This window comes from Macrobrachium nipponense, chromosome 11, assembly GCF_015104395.2.
Source record: "Macrobrachium nipponense isolate FS-2020 chromosome 11, ASM1510439v2, whole genome shotgun sequence".
Classification (NCBI taxonomy): Eukaryota; Metazoa; Arthropoda; class Malacostraca; order Decapoda; family Palaemonidae; genus Macrobrachium; species Macrobrachium nipponense.
Window position 1 is genome coordinate 13,362,720 of NC_061087.1, and position 23,738 is coordinate 13,386,457.

General features: G+C 37.6%; 1 protein-coding gene across 2 annotated transcripts in view; it reads right to left on the reverse strand.

The window, feature by feature from the left end:
• LOC135225460 (short-chain dehydrogenase/reductase family 16C member 6-like) overlaps nt 1-23,738 on the reverse strand; it is a 64,064-nt gene that overhangs the window by 9,562 nt on the left and 30,764 nt on the right. For both annotated transcript variants that reach the window (XM_064264790.1, XM_064264840.1), the window contains exons 3-6: nt 6,938-7,062; nt 4,941-5,051; nt 2,311-2,472; nt 1,769-1,851 (exon numbers count right to left, since the gene is read on the reverse strand). In XM_064264790.1, coding sequence (XP_064120860.1) covers nt 1,769-1,851; nt 2,311-2,472; nt 4,941-5,051; nt 6,938-7,062 — 481 coding nt within the window. The remainder of the gene's footprint in view (nt 1-1,768; nt 1,852-2,310; nt 2,473-4,940; nt 5,052-6,937; nt 7,063-23,738) is intronic.

A 23,738-nucleotide genomic window follows, 5' to 3' on the forward strand; every position in this document is an offset into this window, starting at 1 on the left:
ACTGCTGGGATCCTTGAGGATCATTTAGCACTTCCTACAACTACTCGAGAAATTAGTTTTTATAGCCAGAAGTTAAATTTTCTAATCCAACAATGCCCATGGTAGCCTTCAGTGTTATCCTGAATTATAACGAAGCGAAAGTGGGTGGAGCCTCATGAAGCCACCATTCTGACGATAATTATTGGTGAAGGTTTAAAGCCAATATACGGTACCGGCTATTTTTTTTTGTTCAGTAAATAGGTAGATAGCCAATAAATAAAAATTGCTTGACATTGGATATAGCAGTTATCAAATCAAGATTGTCTACTATGTTTTTGATAATTACCAACTATTCCCTACATCTTGTCAATCTGTTTGTGACCTATAAAGTAGACTGTAATTTCTTTCGAAACTTATTTTGGGAGTTAGACTAATAATCGAAGTGTTTTTGTATTTATTAATATATTTTGTTGGTTTGTTCATTATGGCAATTATCAGTGGAGAGGTTCCAGAGTTCATAAAGGTGTACTGCTTTGCTTGTATTTAAATTTGTATGTCATTGTTGCCAGAGGTTTAGCCTTTGTTACATATAGCCAATCATCCATCGAGAAAGAAGGAAGAAATGCTGTCATAAGTTACGTAACGAGAGCGTTCGAAACCTTTTCTCTGAGTAAGTTGGCCCGTCTTCAAAAAAGGTCACTTTTACATTATAACTACCAAATTTATTCAACCTACGTAGTGCAGAATACACTCAAAATTTATGTGTTGATATAATATGTATTCTGAATAAGCGTTATATTTATGAAATGCATAGATAAAAAGTTATTGCGAAAAAACCGTGTTACAGAGGCCCTGAATCTCATAGTAGGTATGTTTATTTGAATTAGAAAATACCTCAGCTTTACTTATGAGGTTAAGGGAGCCAGTCAGAAAATAGAGATTACAAAAACAGTTTGTCTATGGAAGTTAAGTTGTGTGGCTAGTGCGATGAAAAGAACATATTTCAAATGAAGAAGTGGTGTCCCAGAAAATCAAGAAAAAGGGGGATAAAGACCTATATAAGATGACAAGTTCAGACAAAATGCAAAGGCTGGAGGAAAGTGAAGAGAATTATTTCATATCTAACTCCATACATGGCAAAACTCAAACGTTTAAATGTTTATAACGATAATTCATGTCAAAAATTTGGATTACAAGGTTACACAGGTGTGACAGGAGGAAACTTTCACAGCTGCACCATGAAACAATTGTTACAAGAGGGTGTAAAGTATGATGGAAGAAAGTACAATAAACAGAAGAACCCTAAGCAACGCCTACATTGCATCACGTGCGAGGTACACTGATGGCACTACTGTACGTCCCCCCCATTACTGGAGACTAAAAGACATACTACTAAGGATTAATTCCCAATTACCAGCAAGCAAAATGGCAACTACAAGGCACAATTAACTTCTCATTCAGTAAGTCCCCGTTTCTACCCATTAAAACTTACATTTTCTCTGTTCTATGTCCAGAACAGGAAATACGCAACTAGGTAACTAATGGGGCCAACAGGCAAGAATTTATCACTTCATAGGTAGTATAAATTTATAGGTGTAAATTAGAAAAAAATAATAATAAAAACTACATGCTTAGTAACTACGTTGCAGAAGATTTTTCAAAGTATTTTGGCTATTTTTCTGTTTATTATTATTACTTAATACATAATGGCAAATAATTTATACAAGGAACTAAGCTGGAAAACCTATATCCTTTTAACGTGCCATACGACAATAAAGAACATACGTACTTGGATCTAACTCCATCAAACATGCCAGTGTTAATGTAATATGGGCAGATGACAGTTGTCTTGACCCCTGTGTAACCACCAACCTGAAAACAAATGGGATGTAATTAACATTACAGCATAAAAACAAAGCCCTGCATAGACATAAGAAAAAAATTATTTACCTAACTGCAATGTCTTTAAAATGTACAGTACATATACATACGAACCTTTCTACAATCTGCTGCAAAATAATATAATTCAAGTACCAATGATTTTACACAATGATTTTACATCTGCTATAAAATCATATGTCAAAAGCAACTAAAATGAATACTCTAAAAAAGAATTATCTCTAGGTCTGGTAATTGAGGTACACCCTGCATAGACAGAATTGGATATGAAACTTGGCAGTTAAGTGCATCTGATGGCCAACATACTGGTAAGTGAAAGCTAGGTATGGATTCCAAAACACATTTAGCAATCTAGGGGCATGCTATACCATGATTCTACTTACCGTTGCTTTACCATGAAATTTAAACTAAGCAAATGTACGAATCTCTTACCATAAGTTCCAACTTGAGGGATTCATCAAATCCAACAGCAGCAAACTTTGAGGCACAATAGTCAACTAATTTGTTAACACCAGCAAGTCCAGCTAAGGAGGCTACTGTTACCACATGCCCTTTGTTGGATGCCATCATATCGGGCAAGAAGGCTTTCACGGTCTGGTCATGAAAATGTTAAGATAAATTAGTGTTCCCATTTTCACATGAAATGAACTAAAAATTACTTTAAATTCCTTTACTGTACTGTAATAACCTATAAATCCTAAACAAAAGCCCAATGGGGGTGACAGAGTACAAGATTCTCCAAAACATTCTTTTCTGCAATGCTATACATATAAATCTATTCCTTGAAATAGCCAACTCTTGTTCTTGTTTTGCATCTGCAAAAATGTCAATTTAAAGTATAAAAAATGAGTGGCAACATTCTTTGAAGCAAAAAGTTAGAAATCAAAACCTTCAAAGTCAAGTATTCTCTTATTTCTGAAAATGGAAGGGAACTCAAGGCTACTAATATGGTTCAATAGACAGTGGTCTGGTTAAAATTCCTTGCCATCCATGAAAAGCTGAACTGAAAAGCAATACAGAAAAGATTACATTTTCTTATGAGGCATTTGAGTTTCTTGTACTATAATCTTTCATCAACCCTCCTTCATATTGTTTCCCCATATTAGTTACAGCATTTTTTTTTTTTTTTTACTGTGGGATATATCTTTTCTTTTCTCTATTCAAGTAATAGGAGGGCTGGTTGCCTGTGGTTCCTCATTAAAAGATGCTGGGATAGCCATACCTGAGGTTAACCAGTGTAACATGATATAAAGAGCACTCCTCTCTCTCTCTCTCTCTCTCTCTCTCTCTCTCTCTCTCTCTCTCTCTCTCTCTCTCTCTCTCTCTCTCTCTCTCTCCACGAAAATTCTGTACAATAAATATACCATTCTGAACAATAAATATACCAAAATGGGTATAATTTTAAAGCCAAATGTGGTAGATAAACAGAGGTAAAAAATGTTCATGAACCAAACAGCATAAAAAACACTAATTTTTTTCAGCAAAAAGTGTTCTGTCCTGGAAGTCTTTGTTATTTTTTTTTTCCAGAAAATTTGGTCTCCAAGAAACTTAGCTACATAATAATGATTCCCAAGAAAAGGGAAGACTGAGTTAAGTAAAATATATAAAACAGCTTACCTCATTTGGGTTAAAAAAATCATGCTTTTTTAGTTAGGCATTCCACTGACATGCCAAGTGAAAATCTCGACTGAAGATTCTGATCCAGTAGAACAGGCAACATGAAATACCGTTAGATCTCTTTACCTTTACTTTTTTTTTTTTTTAAGCCACAGGCCAATAGGATGGGCAACCTAATGCCATTTTCTAAAGAGGCCAGAAAAATTAGAAAAAAAGGAAACAAGTGTGCTCAACCACAGGCAATGATAGACCTATCTCTTATAGCAAGGAGTTACAGGAGTCAGAAAATACAAACTGACTGATAGGTGTCAAGTTAACTTGAGGCCTTAAATTTCATCCTATAAAGGAAGTAGACAAAAGAAACCTGAAATAGGGCAGCAATACTTAAAACAAAGAAGAGTAAGTCCACTTACTGTTCTAATAACCAAATTTTAGACAGGTAAATTAGATGTGTTGTTGACATCCTCTATATTCTTTTCATCTTGGTTATTAGAACAGTAAGTGGACTTCACAGTTTGAACAATGTGATCAATCTTTCCAAGACAAACTTATAGCAATTTACACACCAAAAATATTGGTAGATTAAATTTCTTATATTAAGATAAGCAAGATCTGAATAGAAGGAAAAAGACATTTGGGGAAAAAAAACCATCTTGGAGGTGTTGAACTTCATTAGTTATGGAATCCCCACTCAGATAGTTTTAATAAATCTGAGTTGATAAGCAATTTGAGACTCACAGATGAGGGCTGGGAGGGGAGTGAAGAAGAAATACGGAGCAGTGAATCATGAGCAAAATCATGTATATACAATGGGAGACAAGATAGACTGAGGAAGACCATTTTTAAAGATGATCAAAAGAATATGATGTAACATTAACAACAGATATAAATCAACTGGATGAACACCTAGCAGAAAATTTAGAAGGAGCCATGAGCAGGAAGTCTGGCTAACAAAGCCTAATGCCACACTGTCAAATGTCTTAGTGTAGCAAGGGCAGTGATCAATGATTCTGAAGAGCCAAAGAGAGGATAACCAAACTCTTCTGTGAGCTAGGAGAAGTAACCAACAGACCTTGATAATACCTATGTATATTTTTATTTTTAATCCAAGACATTAAATTTGTTTTGTGTACGGTACAGCACAACTATAACTGCAATAGCATAACCAAATTAATTTTAATAAACATTATCTTGATTTAATTCATTTAAGATTACCTACATGAAACCTTGCAGAGAATAGATAATGCAAATGAATAAATTGTATAGTTTAAGCATGCATGCACAAATTATATATGTACATATTTTTAATTTAAACACTAAGACACATGATATAAATAGTTATATACTCTAAACACATACACTGAGGCATATATGAATGCAACCATATATAATATGAAATGGAAAAGTCACCTAACAAACTAGATGTGGCATAATAAATTCCTTACCCAAAAATGACTCAAAACATTAACATTGAATGTGCGTTCTACATGGTGATCTGGAACCTCTAGGAAATTTTTCCCAGAGACGATACCTGCATTGTTGACCAGAATATCAACCTGGAAATTGGAAAATTCTACATTATTCATTGTTGTCAGAAGGTCTTAATAAACTAAGTACTACATTGTATAAGTCATGCTTCAATGGTCTGGATGTGACAGAACTGGTAATATGCCAATAAATATAATAAGATACATTTCTAAGCAAACTAAGTTATATATTAAGGCATTCTGCAAGACCAAAACAAAAGGGATGGTGTTCATGGCTAAGAAGGACAAAGTGTCTGGGGTGGGAGAAATGCAAAGCAGAAGTAATGGCTGTTGTGTCAAGAAGACTGTACATGTGCTAAGAATATAAACTACAGAATTGTAATAATAAAACAGAGCAGAACATTGGAAACAGTAATGAGTAGAAGAAAAGCCTTTTTTAAAACAGAGTGAAACGTGGGAAAATGTAATGAGTAAAAGAAAAGCCTTTTTAATAGTGAATTCATGCCCGGCTGAATTGAAGAAAAGTTAAAGAGTGGTTCTGCTGGGTGATTTTGGAGGGCAAAGGTAGGTAGCATATAGAGGCAGAGTGTTTTATGGAAGTGTGCAGGGTATTTGATACACTGCTGGTGACCTGTCTGTAAAGGTATATGAAGTGGCTGGAACTATGGAAGTTTTCTGCACAAGGTACAAGGGTATCAAGTCATTGTCTAAGAGTGAATTAGAAACCACAATCCACAAGGTGGAGGCCTGTATTAATTCTAGACCCTTGACATTTATAGGGGAAGAGCGTGATATTGCTAATCCCCTAACCCCATCTCATTTCCTTACTGGTCATTCAGCAGGGTTTCAGTCAAAATTGACAGGTGAGCCTGCCTCAGGGGTATCCTCAAAAGATTTATGAGAGAGAGAGGCTGAGTCTGAGTCAGTTGGAGAAATTTTGAAGTCTGGCAATCACAATATCTTAGAAACCTGCATTGCATGGTCAAGGGGTTCAAAGGAAATTGTAAGTTAAGGACAGGTTCTGTTGTAATAGTTAAAAAAAAAAAAAAATGTGCCAAGGCTGACGAGGCCCCTTGAGTAATTACTGAATTGTATCTAGTAATGGTGGAGTAGTGAGAAATGCCTATGTTAAAACTGTATCTAGTAATGGTGGAGTAGTGAGAAATGCCTATGTTAAAACTAAGTGTGGATTTATTACCACCTGTACATTACAAAATTTATATGAATTAGATATCAGACGTCAGTGAGGAAAAGGTTTGTAATTCCCTTAATGAAATAATAGGATCATCCCGAGTCTACTGTATGTAAAACAAGAAAAGGGAGATCTATTAAGGTATCTGCCAAACATTTCTTATTTGATGACTAGAGGGTGTGTATAATTACTGTAGCAGGGGGGTTGTGTTGTTAAACTATTGCCTGGGTTCCCCTTTTACCTGTGATTGCATTTTTAACTTAGACCCTTCACTGGCTAATAGCTATGCCTTGTCGTATTGACTATTTTTTTTAATTACCACTCTGTTGTTGAAACTAATTTGTTGCAATTGTTGATTTGTGTGCCTTGCCTGTAGCATGAATGTGATTTCTTCACATGAACTGAGGTTCGAAAGAACCATGGGAACACTATCTCCCGTCTGTGTGTGTGTGTGTGTGTGTGTGTGTGTGTTTAGCGGAGAAGAGGAATGAAGCGAGGAACAAGAGGGTGTTTTTCTTTAATAATCCCGAAAGTAAAAGGAAAAAAAGAGCATTATGTCGCACACAGAGGCCTCACTGAGGCAGACTAGACAAAGGACACGAAATTTACAATATGTATGCATCTCTACATTCCTTGATATATTAACGCCAATATTTCAACATCAATAATTTCTTAGCTCTCTCTCTCTCTCTCTCTCTCTCTCTCTCTCTCTCTCTCTCTCTCTCTCTCTCTCTCTCTCTCTCTCTCTCTGGGCACCACTTACCTTGCCCACTTCCTCTTTGACTTTAGCAGCAGCTGCATAGATGGCATTCCGGTTACACAGGTCAACTGTGTATGCAACACACTCCCCTCCATTAGCTTTGACTGCTTTCACAGTCTCGTCGTTTCCTGAAAAATAAACGTGGTTGAGTTGGGCTGAAATAATAGCAGCATATTGGTTGGTGTGTTAAGAACAACAATAACAGTAATAGTAGTTAGTGCTAAATAAGTTAACCAGACTACTGAGCTGATTAACAGCTCTCCTAGGCTGGTCCAAAGGATTAGATTTACACTTATGTGGCTAGGAACCAATTGGTTAGGTACTTAGCGACAGAACCTGGCTTATTGTTTGATTCGAACCACATTTTATCGAGAAATGAATTTCTAATCGCCAGAAATAAATTCATCTGGTTCCTCACTGGCAGCAGCGGAGTAGTAGTGCTACTACTTCTAGTAATGCTAGCAGTAGATGTAACATTACTACAAGAAGAGCCAGGAAAAACACTACTGAGAGTGCACCTTAGAAACTGTAACTATAGCTGACAGACGATCGGGGGAATTGTTCCTTCTTAAGGCTTCATATATGACAAGGATCGACCTCGTCAATGACGCTAATCCCCTTCTTAAGCTTCAAGATCGCCCACAGATTCTAGTGGCAGCTTTCAATCACTTCCCCTTTGAGGCATCAAACGAGGCTAATGCAAGAGACATTTACCATTTTGCAACCAACAGATTCCAAAACACCAATAATCTTCTATGTCTCTGCAAACAAACAGATGCCAATTACATGTAAAGAAAAGAAAATCCAATGCCCATTTGCATAACACCTTACGTAACATCAGGAATTACGAAACGCAAAAGGAATTACACAATGTTCTCAGAGACGAAACCATGGTGTGACGTCAACCAGAAGATTGAAGATATGAATTCTGTTGTAACAATATTTCTACCAGTAATATATACTATATATACTATATACTATACATATACATATATCCTATATACTTATGTATCTATATATCTCTAAATATATATGGTGGCAAACTAGTAATTATCCACAAAAACCGAAAATTCACAAACCACCTGCAGGCAGAGGGCTCGTAAAAACTGGTCTTATTATCCTGTCTCTGGATCTCGTAAAAAGTGCACTGCCTTTCAATGATGCAAATCACAGTTAACTCATAAACAGCTAGTCCCTCTCTTGGGTATCTCTGGGGCAGATATTAGTCATATGAAAGCCCGTTACTTCATTGGGAAATATAGACATCATGTTTCTGCTACCTTGCGTTGGGTTAACTATAAAAAGGAAAATAAAGTGACTCCATTATGAAACCAGACTATAATGTCTACCGCTCTTGGACTGACTCTTGTTATCAGTTGTAGCGTATGGTACACAATAAAAGATATGATATGATGATTTCATTGACTATCGAAGACTTTTGAAAATTATTACAAGGATGACAAATGTTTACATGAATAGCACTTGGCAAAACAAGAGAAGGGAAGCGCGGCTAATGCGCTCGATTCTCGAAGGTCACAATAAATAAAGTTTCCAAGGACACTGAAGGGCTGCAGGCTACGACTGAAATTTACAAGGATAATAAAAGTCAAAGTCGTGTCGCACTTTTTACCGGCAACACACATGTTTGTTTACCTGGCTGTCTTAACAACACGGAAATGAAGCCAGGCTGTGTAGTATAAATGTCAAATGATTGATGATTACTTCGAAAAGTTAGGGATTAGAGATACATTAGATATATCTATGAAAGTAACTTCAGTTTTGAAAAACGCAGGCGCTGGCAAGTGGGTTTCTGCAAATTTTACACTTGAAATTAAAGACTAAAACTGGAGAAAACGACTGCGAATACCTTGCATTTTAATAGTAGACTATTTACGAACAATTCTGCAGTGTTATCATGGGGTGAGAAGACGGCCTTCAGATAGACCATGGGTGAGGATTACTAAGTCAAAGGTCTTCCGTTCCCCATTAGCCTATATGTAGGTTACAGATTGGCGGAGCAATCATCTCTCTCTCTCTCTCTCTCTCTCTCTCTCTCTCTCTCTCTCTCTCTCTCTCTCTCTCTCTCTCTCCTTCATTTGCACTTAAGAAAGTGCTGTGTGAACAAGGTCATAGCGAAGTATACTGAGAAGCTAGCCACATTTTCGCAAACAGACTTAATTAATCTAATCAAAGTGTTTAAGTTCTAGTTTCTCTCAGACAAAGTCACTGCTTTATTCTCCTTGCGAAGAGAGAAAGTAGCTTGGTAAAATTTAGGAAACAAGGGCAAATCTATTTAAGCAATTTATGAACCGTATCTTTTAAAAAAAAGCTATTCTTTATATAATTATCAACCTGAATCCATCGTAATTAAACCCTACCAAATATAGGTTATAATTTGTGCAATTTCCAAGAGAAAGTTAAAAAAAGGCCAAATTTTTTTTTATTGGAACATCAATAACTCACTACCTGTATGATACGGTTGCTGCTCTACAATCGAAGAGTTGACAAGAGTACTGCAGTCAAGGTCTAGCGAATGCTGCTGCAATATTTCTATACATATCTGACACACATATTACCTAATAAGCTTTAACTAAGTCATAAGAATTGGCTTTGCTCTACGAATCTTTGTCATTGCTAATATATCAATTGTCTCACACACACACACACCACAAATTTCTAAAACGGTAAAATTTAATTGTCACCTTTGAAAAACTTTAGAATTCGTCTGTACTGCCTTTTAACCAATCGTAGTACAGCTCAAGAACTCGTGGTGGTTGGTGCAGTTTCCGGACTTTCTTTTAAACAACCCTACTAAAGTTCCCAGACTTCCTTTCGGCGTCCAAAAATTTCCTGACTTTCATACAACCCTCCTCTCAGTCATCAAAGTTTTCCGCGATTCCGTAGCTGTAGTCTTTGCACTGCGTCACCGTAGTCTCTCTCTCTCTCTCTCTCTCTCTCTCTCTCTCTCTCTCTCTCTCTCTCTCTCTCCAATGTTTATATTACGTCCTCCAGTTCCCTAATCGATTTATTAATAAAAACCAGGATTAATAGCTATTTAATCCTGATAAAAACAATTCACTTTAATCTAACCTTGAAAAAAGAGACGGCAACTATGATTCCGATATTTTTCGTGCTGGCGAATTCAAATTTCAAAGAGCGGGAGGATATTTTCTGACAATCTACGACAGTCATGCGTTTTTTTTTTTAACTCATTTCTTGGAAAGTTTTTCCCTAACAATGGATGTGTGTAGTTCACCAAGAGGGTCATTAATACTACTGTGTGCGCTAATTTTGAGAGAGAGAGAGAGAGAGAGAGAGAGAGAGAGAGAGAGAGAGAGAGAGAGAGAGATTGTTATCAACAGTCTGTAATTACGATTATAACCGAAGACAGACTTTGATCCTCTTTCGTAAACGTATGCGCGTATGTATGCTTTCTGTACACGCCTGCCTCTTAAGAACTAAAAAGGTATATGCCGACCCCCTGGAATGTCTTCGGTTAACGAAACAGAGGATGCGGCCTGACACCTGAAATATTCCAACCAAGTTCAACAGCGTAATCATGTTTCAGGCGAAGCGCAGAAAGGAACTTGCTAATCACAGGTTGTGGGTGCAAACTCTGAACTCCGATGACCTCCGTGACTCCAGGCACAGAAAGCAAATTGCAACACTGCAGCTGATAATTCTCACATTTGAGGAATGAAAGTGATACTAGGAATAGATAACTATTCCTAGTATCACTTTCATTCCTCATAGAACACAACCAATGATTTGTTCATACTTTGTTTTCTTCTACCCAGGTTTAAAGTGAATAAGGGCATTACTGAATTGCCCGTGATTGCATAAAATGTTAAGGATAAATAACGATTTGACACTGGGTGGCAAGTAATGTTTTTCCACGTAGACTGAGAGACCATTCATTTCATTGAATGTGTAAGTTTAAGGTGGATTCAGTTTCAATTCGAGTTATGAAGAATTCAAACTTCCTTTCCCATTAACAACTGCGTTTCTCCCGCCATATGATTATCTTCAACTCAAGTTCATCTTTGTTAGTATGCATCGAAAAGAAATAAAAACTTTCCTACTCGACTCGAATAACTAGGAAATCCCCCGAATCCTCAACAGACTCCAACGTACAGTCAGTTTTGTCTGGTAATGATGACGTTCTTTCATACTGATAAGTCAGAAATAAAAGGTTGAAAAAAAAAAAAAAAAAAACGGTCGCGCTTCAAGATTCGAGGATAAGCCGACAGCGCACATTTAGGTAATTACAGAGTAATGTAAAAAAAATAAATATATAAAAAATACAGCCGCCGGAGACAAAAGGTACAGGGTACCAAAATGTTGCGCAATTCATAATCCCTGCTTAACGGACACGAAAGAAAAAAACTACCACAGTTAGGAAGGCTGGATATACGTAAGGCAATCTGCTTTTTACCGTATGAGGGCGTAAGTAGTATCCCTTGGATTCTGTAGCAGAGAGAGAGAGAGAGAGAGAGAGAGAGAGAGAGAGAGAGAGAGAGAGAGCTGCAAAAAATAAGTCTGCCTCCTAGCAACGCTAATGTAAAGTGTTATGTGATGCACCACAATAAGGCGCCCTGCTTTAAAAGTTTTTTATTTTATTTTTTTTTCCCTTTTCGCGAGTCCCTCTTGGTTATGCAAGACTTGTCCATGTATTCGGAGACAAATACCGTCCCAATATTGCAAAACCTTTCAGACCCCTCATTTGGCATATTGGAGTCGACCATCCAAATGTCTTCGTCCAAGTTACTGCAGTTGCATGGCGAGGGATTCAAGCATAGTGCTGTCATGGATCCGAAATTCCAAGTGCCATTTACCTGTCAGCGAGTCGATTTTTATAAAGGAGCTAAGATCTTCTTAGGAAAGGGCAAGAATTTCATCATTTCAGCCGAATTTATCATGGGAAATACACACTTGTAATCGTATACACAAAAACAAAGTAGTAACATATAAATACACCAGATACTGGTATTTCACGATGGTATGACAAGCCTGCATATTTATCATCCCACATAATGTATACTTCATTGCTGTAGAAATGTGTACCAATTGAGTGTCGTTCTTCAAATATGCATAATATATTACAAAGGGTTTTAATTTCTAATTATTATTCATAACAATAAGCTGCGTATATGGAAAGTCAATCAATTTCCTCTGCAAGCCTACAGAGATTTATTCGGAATGAGTGACAGTGAAAAATGACCATGATAAAGCAATAATATATATATATAAATAACTTGATCACGGAATATATAAAACGTGATGCTATGTATAAATAAAGGTAATGCCACGAAGGAAAATGAAAAAGCGAGAATTGCCGAGATATTTCGGTATTAACGACCCTTTACTTATATATTAGTGTGTGTATGTAAGCACGGGATGGGTTGGGGGGGAGGGGGTGTTCAAAAGCATTTTCTATATGGTCAACAAACAGCGCCAGGCAACTAACTATAGGACGCAACAGTCACAAACAACGGCACAACCTGTCCAATCAATTTCAAAACAAGTAAAACGATAGATGCTGATCGATCCTAAACTACCCAAAGGTAAGCTAACCTTTCCCTTGGTCCATCCCATCGACGTGAGAGAGAGAGAGAGAGAGAGAGAGAGAGAGAGAGAGAGAGAGAGAGAGAGAGAGAGAGAGAGAGAGAGAGAGAGAGAGAGAGAGAGAGAGATAAATTCATTTCTGTTGCCTTGCCTCTTCTTATCAAATTTCACTTCTGGTCATATTATTGCCGTGAAAAGAAAAATCGTCCATATGAGGCAACTTATGACTGGCTCGGTCACATTCATTCACTAATTTAAGCATAAAATCAATAAATTTAAGTTTTTAATAGTCAGCTGCATTTATACGTTTGGACTCAGAAGGTCCGTAGATTATTATAAAAAACATAGAAGAACGTTCCATCAAACGAACTTATATCTGCGTCCAATTTTTTTTCTTGAATAAACCAAATAAGTGGGAAAAAATGTTCATAAATAAAAACCAGAATTATTCGGTTACCTCTGACCAGCGATGGAACCCATCGGGACATTATCCTTACCGGACTCGTCCGGCCAAACAGGGTACATACTACTGATACTACTACACAACTATGTAGTCCGGACATTTTTTCCGACTACGTTATAGCAAGTAGGTCCGGGTTATAGCATCCACGTGTGTGTCCTTCACCTTGGAAAGGACATAGCGGTCACAAGAACACGAATAGGCAGAAGGTTGAAACGCGTACCTTAAAAAAGTTACTTCTAACATGAAACCTTGACCAAATCTTTTAGATTCAAGAGTACCTGTAAATTGAACGTGATGTCGTTTCATATTGCATAGTACTATAATACCTTGAGATTACTTAGGACGTGACATCAACAACGCATTCATTAAAGCACGCGTATAAGTGGGTTTTTTAACGTCAGTATTAACCAAGCAACAAAGTTTACGTCCATCCCTTATTAGACGAAGCCCTCCTCTGCATGAAGAAAAATACGACAACATCGAATCCTGGGCTTTCCCATTAGCTTAACCCACCCTAGTCCATGACCTTCAAGACAAGCTTCCTTTGTTGGGATCTTTTCCTCCAATTTTTCGACTTCTGAACCTGAAGCCAAGTTCAACCGGGCCAGGCAGCGCGAACAAAAGTTGCCCGTTGGTATTTCCTATTCCAGAGTCGCTCTCTACTATAAGATAGCCGGTTCCACTTTGCATAATATACAATTCGCTTCATAGCATGAAATTTATTATATTCAGGATCTCATCCCGATTTCTACCTAGCGGGAAAAAAATTCATCTGACGAACTTTCCTTTCAAAAACTAAAAGGCTTCACTCTGAAAAAAAAGGAACCGACATGAAATTTTCATCAAGAGAACGATTGCATTCATACGCGTGCCTTAACAACCAATCCACCCACACCCCCAACCCCTATTGTGTTTTTTTTATAAAACAAAAAAAAAATTTCCCTTTTTAATTTCCTCTTATCGAAGGGACATACCTTTTATCCTGGCTCTATTTGCCCACCATTTTAAACATTCTGCCTCCAGAAACAATTCTTATGACACCTCGCATATTATATTTTTCCCGTAATTAAAATCAGGTCTTGGACCGGTATGAACGACGTGCTATCCTGTATTATAACATTGGCAATACTTCTTGCAGCATTAGTTAGGACCAACATAATAGAGAACCTGGCATTTCGATTCTTTGAATTAAACTTATTTTTTTGTAGGAAGAGCTGCTTGTTAAAGGTAACGGTAAATGATGATAAATGGAGAAAGTAGGAAAATCAGGGCAACGAGGTTCTAGGTTACAGGAGGTTACAGAACAGCCATTGTGAAAACTGTTATTATAGGAATTCTGCAACCTACAACGTACTACGTCATACGAGGGAAGATCAATATTAATGGCTATTCTCCAGGGCAAAATTTCTTTAGTTGCCAATATTCCCCATTTTTTGCATGATACACTACTTAAGAGTTTTTCATGCAAAAATGGCTAGACCACTAAAAGAACCTAAAAATACCAACCTAACGTACTCTTACTGGTTACGTTAGGTGTTTACTGGTTACAATTTTGCCTTATTAGCTATGGGAGGGTGGGGGAGGGGGCGGTATTGTCTCACCTTTCAAGTTGTAAATTGATTTTTTTTCTTTTTTATCATTTGCGTATAGTGTTTATGGGGTTCCACATAGCGAGAAAGAAGAGCTCTTTTTCAACATATAACTTACAATTTCATATCGTCTACTGGCAACTTATAAAAGAATACCTACTAAAAGAATACTTCACCAGTACGAATAACATCCACAAATATTTAATAATAACAAAAAAATACTCTCAAATTTTCAAGAGCTAAATCTTCGTCAATTCGTTTGGAGTACAACGCTAAAGAAAATCCTTGGCATCTTCTCCAGAGTAACAATAAAAAATGAAGGATCACAATAACACGTGATATTCCTTTGAAGGTTGAAACGATTTACCCCAAAAGGAGAGAGAGAGAAAAAATCGGAATGGTGTACCTTCAAATGGATTCGGCAAAAAAAAAAAAAAAAAGTACACGCATACACGTATGAATACAGGTAGATTTTCCTGTCATGTACAATATAACCTTACGAAATTTGTCTTATTTTTTTAAGTTCTAAAAAAATTTTTTTTTAACGCTCTTATCACGGTTGTTATGGTCTTTTTTTATATCCCACCGGAAAAATGTCTAGCTAATGTACATATTACATATCACATTTTTTTACAGTAATGAAAACAAGCCAGAGAATGTCATAAATGACAAACTACCACCCTTTGCCTTTGCTTTTAACAAGCAACTTTTCCTGCAAAAAATAAATTCTACAAAAAGAGAAATGCCAGGTATTTTAATATGTTGGTCCCAACTCAAAAAGCCGCTGGCATCGTCTTCTTATGTGTGATCTGGGATAGAGGATATTATCATTTCCTTGTCAACTTATCTACCGGTATAATGAAAAGCCGCATTTGTGAGATCAGAATTCGCGACATAGAATCCTTAAAAAAGAACTAAACAAATCTTATGAATAATTCTGAGCAGCTCACGACAGATTCGCTAAATACTCAGCAATATAAATACAACTGATATACCCGTAATATCTTCTTCACAGTCATTATAAGGAAAGACGGATCCCATAATTCTTGCTCTCCGAACAACAAAAGAATAACAAAAAAGAATAACAAAGGTCACGATAGAGAACTTTCCGAAGTTTAAAAAGTTGGGACTACTAAAAAAGTAGAAAAAAAATAGGCTTCTAGGAATCGCCGTCATAAGATTACGGGGGAGCGCCAGAAATAGCCTCGTCCTTTGAAATAAGGTTGCACTACGAACGACAAAGTCAGTCGAAAAAAAGATAGAAAAAAACAGAAGTCATGAAGTCATGACCTTCACTAGGGAAAGAGAAGGACAAGCAAGAGCCGATGCACTGCGGAGTTCTCATACCTCCTCGTAACATCAAGAATTTCTCTGTTGTATGAGAAATGGCGGATAATTCGTATATACAGATTTTATAGCATATATGCAATTCCTTGCACTTTACAACGTATACAGAATTATAAGTTAATTATTATAAACGATTTTCAATCGTTACAAATACCAACAAACAGATTCCTCGATACCATTACAAGTTGGAAGGGTCTCTCTGGACGGCGAAAATGCCATTTCACATTAAAAAAAAAAAATAAAAAAAAAAAAAAACCCGACGTGGTTGCAATGACTGGACAAGTCCAGGACTGGTTAGGGCTTCGCAATCTCCTGCAGGGGGTTTTTGTTTCATTTTTTAATCGCAAAGTATATTAATTTTAGGGCACACGTGCATATTTATTACTACATACACACTCACCACACACACACACACACACATATATATATATATATGAATAACTTGATCACGAAGTATATAAAACGTGATGCTATGCATAAATAAAGTTTTTTTTTGCCACGAAGGAAAAAAAATGAAAAAGCGAGTTAGCCGAGTACTTTTGGTCCTCGGCTAACTCGCTTTTTCATTTTTTTCCTTCGTGGCAAAAGAAACCTTTATATATATATATATATAGATATATATATATATATATATATATATATATATATATATATATGATATATATATATTATATATATATATACACTATATAAACTGAAAGCATTAATGTTTCATGTATGTTATATCGAAATGGAGAACAAAGCATGCAATTGAGAGAACAATATACACATTCAAAGTAGTAAAAAAAATGTAACAGCAGAATCGGTTAATAGAAAGCATAACAAGAGTTAGTAAACAAAATCATACATAATCAGGGTTAAATTGGGGACGAAGAGGAAATCTTAAAATCAACTAATCCAACAGGATAAGGATGATAAGAGCCATAGATTCTTGGTATACAGACCTAGAAAATATCATCCCAAGCACAGTTCCAGAGTTCTAGAAGATGAAAAGTTACTTTGGTGGAAAATTCGAAGATGATATTTTCTTTCTCGATCAAATGGGTTTTGAAGAATTAGAGACCATCTCATTTCTTGAAACGTTCAACTGCATCTATGCCCTCTCTCGTAAAACCACCCATAATATTAAAAAAACAAAAGATAGAGAACAAATCTTTAAGTATGAACAACAGCCACAATGTAGACAAGTTTCAGGAGAATGCAATCAACAAACAATGGTAGTGCAAGAAAAGGTCTAATGAAGGTCACCGTCTGAAAAAACCCAACGATAAATAAAAAGGAGGCATGTGAAGAACACAACCTTGAGGAACGCAACTTGTTACTGGGTACGTAGGCGTAATAAAAATATTTGAAAAAATGCAGAAAAAAAGTCGCACTGAAAGCATCGGGCCGTGTCGCAGTCGTGTGATTTCATAGCACAAATCTGGTTAGACATAACGTATGTTCACAATACTGTACGGAACGGGTTTCGTCATAAAGAAGTGGGAGGAGTTTTCATTAGCTCTCCTAAAATCCAAATGGGCAACGCAGCAGAGCTTTCAGGATCCCTCATGGAGAAAGAAAAAACAATTAAACGGATGAACACTGTCAAGCTTCCATTGTGTAGGAGGCTGATGGATTGATCAAGAACTGCCTGGCATCAATGACGTCGAAGGTAGAGTAGAGATGAAAAACGTCAAATAAAGATAAAAGATTGGAAGCTGCGGCAAGATGCTATTCGCAAGTTCTTTTAGATGAAATGGGGCCAGGAATGCCAGAAGGAACATGACGCAGCGGAACATGTAGCAAAACTTGCATATTACAATTTACGTTAACTTCATTTGAAAGGCATCCTGTAACAACAACAACAAATTTCTCGCGAAAACATCCTAACGACTATTTTTTAATATCTTTTATATCAAGTGGAAACAACAGTGAAAGGTTGGTTTTGCAAACAAACATCAACATCATTTAAACCAAAAAATGAAACTTGAAAGGTATAAGGACATATGGTCTCTTCTCATCTTTTTACCTCAGGATTCTAGGATCCGCTCTAGTCCTAAAGGAAGCAAAATGAGTGGGGGGGGGGGGGGGGGGGGGAATTCTAAATCGTCACTCTGCCTACGCAACTAAAGAGAAAGTGTAACCACGGTTCGATGGGAAGATGGAGGAATGGTGACCCCATTCCTATAGGCATCATCTCGGCAATGCAAGTCATGACATGGCTTGGGTTACGTGATGGGAGCTACCTACAGTCGTTTCAGTTTTCAGAGAGAGAGAGAGAGAGAGCAGAGAGAGAGAGAGATGAGATAGAGAGAGAGAGAAGGAGGAAGAGAGAGAGACGAGAGAGAGAAGAGAAGAGAGAGCGAGAGAGAGAGAGAGAGAGAAGAGGAGAAGAGGAGAGCTAGCCAACTTTGCGAAAAGGATTATGGAAATAGTAATTATGTGCATAAATGTCATCAAAGATTTGGGGTTTGATTTAAAGACAGAGAACAATGAGTGTTAGACAGTGCTCAAAACGAATTTAATAATATAGAATATATTATAATATATATATATATATATATAGATATATATATCTATATATCTATAAATATATATATATCATGATTCGGTACGAAACACAATACAATTACTTTAGATCTCTACAATTCATATGCACCGGAGATCAGTCAGTCATGGACTAGTTGCAGTTCTCTGAGACAAATATCGTGAAGCAAACTTATCTGTAATAGTGTTGCTTGGGAGCACGTATGGACATCATCATGAAAGAATGTGTAATGATAACGTACACCGAGTTATGCAGAAACATTTGGGAATTTGAGTTCATGAGTGCTGCACACTTGTGCCCAAGTGAGCACTGGAGTTAAACCACCTTCGTGGTAAAGACGCAGTGGAAGTCGACTGTGTTAATGTAAGCATAAGTAAAAGCTACATTTAAGACTTCAAACAGTTAAAACGCATACTGCCATGGTCACAAGGTCGTGAAAAATAATAAATACATTCAAAAGTATGGAAAAATGCCTGCTGGAAGGTTATACTTCAAACAGCGATCATGAGAAATTGAATTAACAGTTATTAAAACCCCAGCTCTCTCCTTTAATAATGCAAGTTTTTGTAACAAAATGAAAAGCTGAGCATGACTGGGAAACCTTCCAAGGCTGTTGCAATCCTCGGATCAGCCAGCATAGACGTAGCAGTGCTAGATCAAGCTGGCCTTAACGCTGGCAAACGCTCCGGATCCCAGAGCAGCCGGTAACCAGACGAGACAACAAACACGAGGTCTCGGACCAACCCTTCACGAAGAGACCCCGAGGATACGTGGAAGGCCCAACCCAGAGGTGATGGGACAAAAACACGAAATTCTAGTCCAAGCAAATGCACACGAAGGGCGCGCAAGGTGAAAAGTGACGTGGGCCGGAGACAGACATCATAAAAACTGCTATTGGAAGGAAGAATTAAGGCACTTCTTGAGATATAACCTTCAATGGAAAAAATCAAAATATCAGGAGATGATGCACCACCGCTCCAGTCAAATGATCTAGCCATCGTGTTATTAATTACAGCATTCCGTCCCATCTGGAATTGGAAATGGAATGTAGAGTTTATGCCAAAGCCAATTGGAAATGGAATGTAGAATTTATGCCAAAGCCCAAGCGCTGGGACCATCCACCTTTGCCAATACCTATCGCCATTTCTGCACGATTACTGGAGCATTTATGTTAGTGCCCTAAATAGATTCGAAAAGAAATTATATACTTATGAAAAATATGCATCGTGGAGGGTTTTAAGACATGCAAGACTTACAACACAGCAGAGCCCAAAGTGGTTTGTTGTGAAATAAACTGGGCGAAACCCCTAAGTTCACTAACGCCCTAACATAGGGAAAAACTTTATATTATATACATTCATCTGAACTAACGACAAAGTAATGGCAATATAAGAGATGGATAATTTTCATAAAAAGCCGGTCTTTAAATATCTCAAGCCCTCCCACGGCAGAAATGGAATATAGCATATGGAAGAGATCACTGATCAATGCAATGTGATCACAATACTCCCCATCTAAGTTTTCGTCTGAAAATTTCTCATTCGCCTTGCTTGGTTATATTGGAGAGAGAGAGAGAGAGAGAGAGAGAGAGAGAGAGAGAGAGAGAGAGAGAGAGAGAGAGAGAGAGAGAGAGAGAGAGAGAGAGACTTTAAGAACGATGACAATGGCTATCTGCACTTGATCATGACCTTTACAGTACAACCTGAGATAACAAACGAGAATATTTTCTTATTAACTTTTCCTGTGGACGTACCCCAAATGATAACAAAACAATAACACTAAATTATGTCCTGATAATTCTTATCGACGTCCTTTCCACCGTCACCCGTCCGTCTTATCTTGACGCCCCTCGAGATAAAACGAACTCTAAGGGGGCTTCGTTATGACACTGTCGGAAAAGGGGTCAATGAGAAGGGTCAGGTCGCTGACTTTAAAAGTTTACTTGCGCATGCTCCCATGACACACAAACAGCCGCTCTTTCTGCTTGGGAAGGCATGAGTGCAACTTTATTAACTATGGCGTGTTCTGCGATTCTCGTCAGATACAAGTGCCTTGAGACTTGAACTGGTCGATTCGTTCACGAATACAAGAACGATCATGAAACGTACACCATTTGTAATAACATTTATATATGAAAACGCTATATCTGTCAGGAATTCTTAAGGGTTCATATTTCTCATAACGTGGCATGAAAAGGCAGTTGCAAACACCAAACCCAAACTAAGCACTAGTTTACGCCAAGCATCAGAATTGTTCATACCTTTCAAAACACGACGACCTCGCTGCCAGCATTGCAAATCACGAAATGACACAAGATGTATCGCCTGTAAACAGCCTTCAGTAAGGGCATTAGCCATAATTCAGGAACACTTTATAAACCGCCAGTAATTCAGGAAATGATACCGGTGGTTCATCAACAAAATGGTCACGACGAATCTTGAATACACGAAGCCGAGCGCGCCCAAGCTTAGGAAGAGCATTTGCATATAAAGGTGAAGGGAACACAACAAAAGTAGGGATAAACAACGGTCGTCATTTACCCAGATGGATGAAAGAAAAGACAATAACAACTCTGTCCATTATGATCTGGACGTCGTTCGTCAAACATGACGAGGTAAGATGTGTAAAGTCATCATTTATGCCTTCCAAGCAGCTGGTCCGCTGAATACTTCCAGAGTGAAAGTGTTGTCAAGGTCACTGCACTCAAGGTCAGGAGGTCAAAATGACAGGGTTATATTTTCCAGATAAATATACGATAAAATATTCCCACTGCGTTTACAGCAATTTCGACTTATAAATAAAGAAAATGTGAGAAAAATGTAATTCAGACTTGTCAAGCTCCAAGATACATAATGTCAAAGGGTTCCTACTGGAGCATTTATATAAATGCATTTTATCCAAAACTCAATTGACAAATCTGAACACCTACTTCTTCTGAACCTACAAACCACTAAGGATACTGTTATTGTTTGTCTTCCAAAGTAAACGACCAAGATATGCAGTCTATTCATTTTTTGTTTGTTTCCGCAAGTTACATGAAGTCCTGCCTCAAAACGCAGACCATCAAATGTCAAACCAACACAGGTAGGTACAGAAGGACACGGCTCCTTTCGTCTTATTACGTCTGTGTACGTCAGTAACCACGTCTTCATGATTAGTATTTACATTTCAACACACACCTTCTCTTTCGTCTTATTACGTCTGTGTACGTCAGTAACCACGTCTTCAGGATTAGTATTTACATTTCAACACACACCTTCTCTCATAAACACAGGTAGGTTTGTTTGTTTGTATGATGTTTTTACGTTGCGTGGAACCAGTGGTTATTCAGCAACGGGACCAACGGCTTTACGTGACTTCCGAACCACGTCGAGAGTGAACTTCTATCACCATAAATACACATCTCTAACCCCTCAGTGAGTAAACAGGCAGGAAGTGACAGACCGTTTCATATGATCAACTATTTGTCCTTCCTTCGGCGGTACACCGTTGAAGGTCAGCAAGTTGGGAGAGGAACCACTGCTCTTGAATAAGCCACGTGTATATTATGACAGCGTAGACCTTGGACTCTGAATTGACCATAGTAGTAAAGACAGATATAATCTGCTTCAATGTCATAACCACAATTTTGAAAAGCAAAAGGATATATTCCATATCAGTACAAGTCAGATTTCTTGGTTTTCGAAATCTACCAAGAGTGACACATATTTAGGATATTGTCTTCAAAATATAAGACTGGAGGACCTTAAGAATGAAACATCACTTTCGAGTTTTCTGTTAAAAGAAAACTATTGTGCAGGCTTTGTCTGCCCGTCCGCCCACAGATCTAAAAAAAAACCACAGTGGCTAGAGGGCTGCAAATTGGTATCTTGATCATTTACCCTCCTATCATCAAATAAACCTAATTGCTACCCTCTATTATCAGTGGATTTGATTTTATTTAAGGTTAAAGTTAGCCATGAATCGAGCATCTGGCAGTGTTTCCGGAGCCATGGGACGCGACCTCACTCCACCATATCTGGTAAGCAACTGGAGAGCTGACGGTTTTATAAAGTATCTGAGCATTATACGTTGTACAGAAAACTCGATTGCGCCCAGGACACTTCGACGCATTTTTTACCGGTTTCTTCATGAAACTAAGACGCAGCAAGCATATTGAAGTTCAAGTTGCAGTGGTATATTCTTTCATGCCAGGAAATCCCAAGGACGCTCTATTACTAATTATCATTCAGCGCTGCATATATGAATATAGTAGCCTGAAGCATACAACGGAAGGCTTAATGCAGTACTCATTAAAGTACACCGCAATGCAACTACGGAAATGAAACTTGCAACTGCAGTGTCATTTTAGGTTTTTCATACAGACCATGGCTTTGTACTTCCTCATTCAAGTACATGTACCCAAATGTACTCGACAAAATGATACAACAACTGCTGATCTTCACGAAGTTGAAAAAAAAAGGAACACGTTTCCACCGCAACCCGAGTCGCGTGTGGTAAAACAAGTGAAGGCGGATTACAAACGCGAATTTAGCGTCTCCGTAAACTTATGTAACCTTAAAAGAAAGAAAAAAAAAAGTTTGGAACTGGACTGCAAGAGTTTGGTAACAATTACAGAGGATATTTTAATTTCCTTAACAGACGCAAATGTTAATGTTTGCTTTCCTTATGGAACTCTTCATGAGCATTTGTGCTCCAGTGTCCTTACACACGAAAACGAATTCCCGGTTCCCCTGGTGCAAGAGCAGCCCTTCCTCCAAAGCCTACCTGGTATATTGTACTCTTCCCAAGGTCAACATCTCCATTAAAAAACATAGCCGGAACAGAACGTCTTGTGCAGCCCCTCGGGCACTCCTGTCGAATGCCGGCAGTCGCCATATATGAAAAAGGAAATGCCGGTAAAATATGTTCACGATAATGAAAATTGCCAAAACTACTATGAAACTCGTGGAGACTTTAAAAAGGAAAGACAAATTAATTTTTCCGGATTCCAAGGTTGAATAGGTTTTTCAAAAATTGCTAAAACCAATGCAGCAAGAAACGCTTCTCTCTCTCTCTCTCTCTCTCTCTCTCTCTCTCTCTCTCTGAGTTGCAACCGGTGGAAACAGTGATCTTCTGAGTTCAAAAACATAATAACAACAATTGTACTCTTCATCATCCATTAATTTGACCACGCCTGATTCGGGATTTCAGTCTTTGAAACCAAAAGTTAAACTTCCATGAACTAAACAAGAGAAAGTTCCACCTTCTCATTGCCATTTGAGAAACGTTTTAAACCAGAAAACCCACAGAACTAAGAATTAAAAAAAA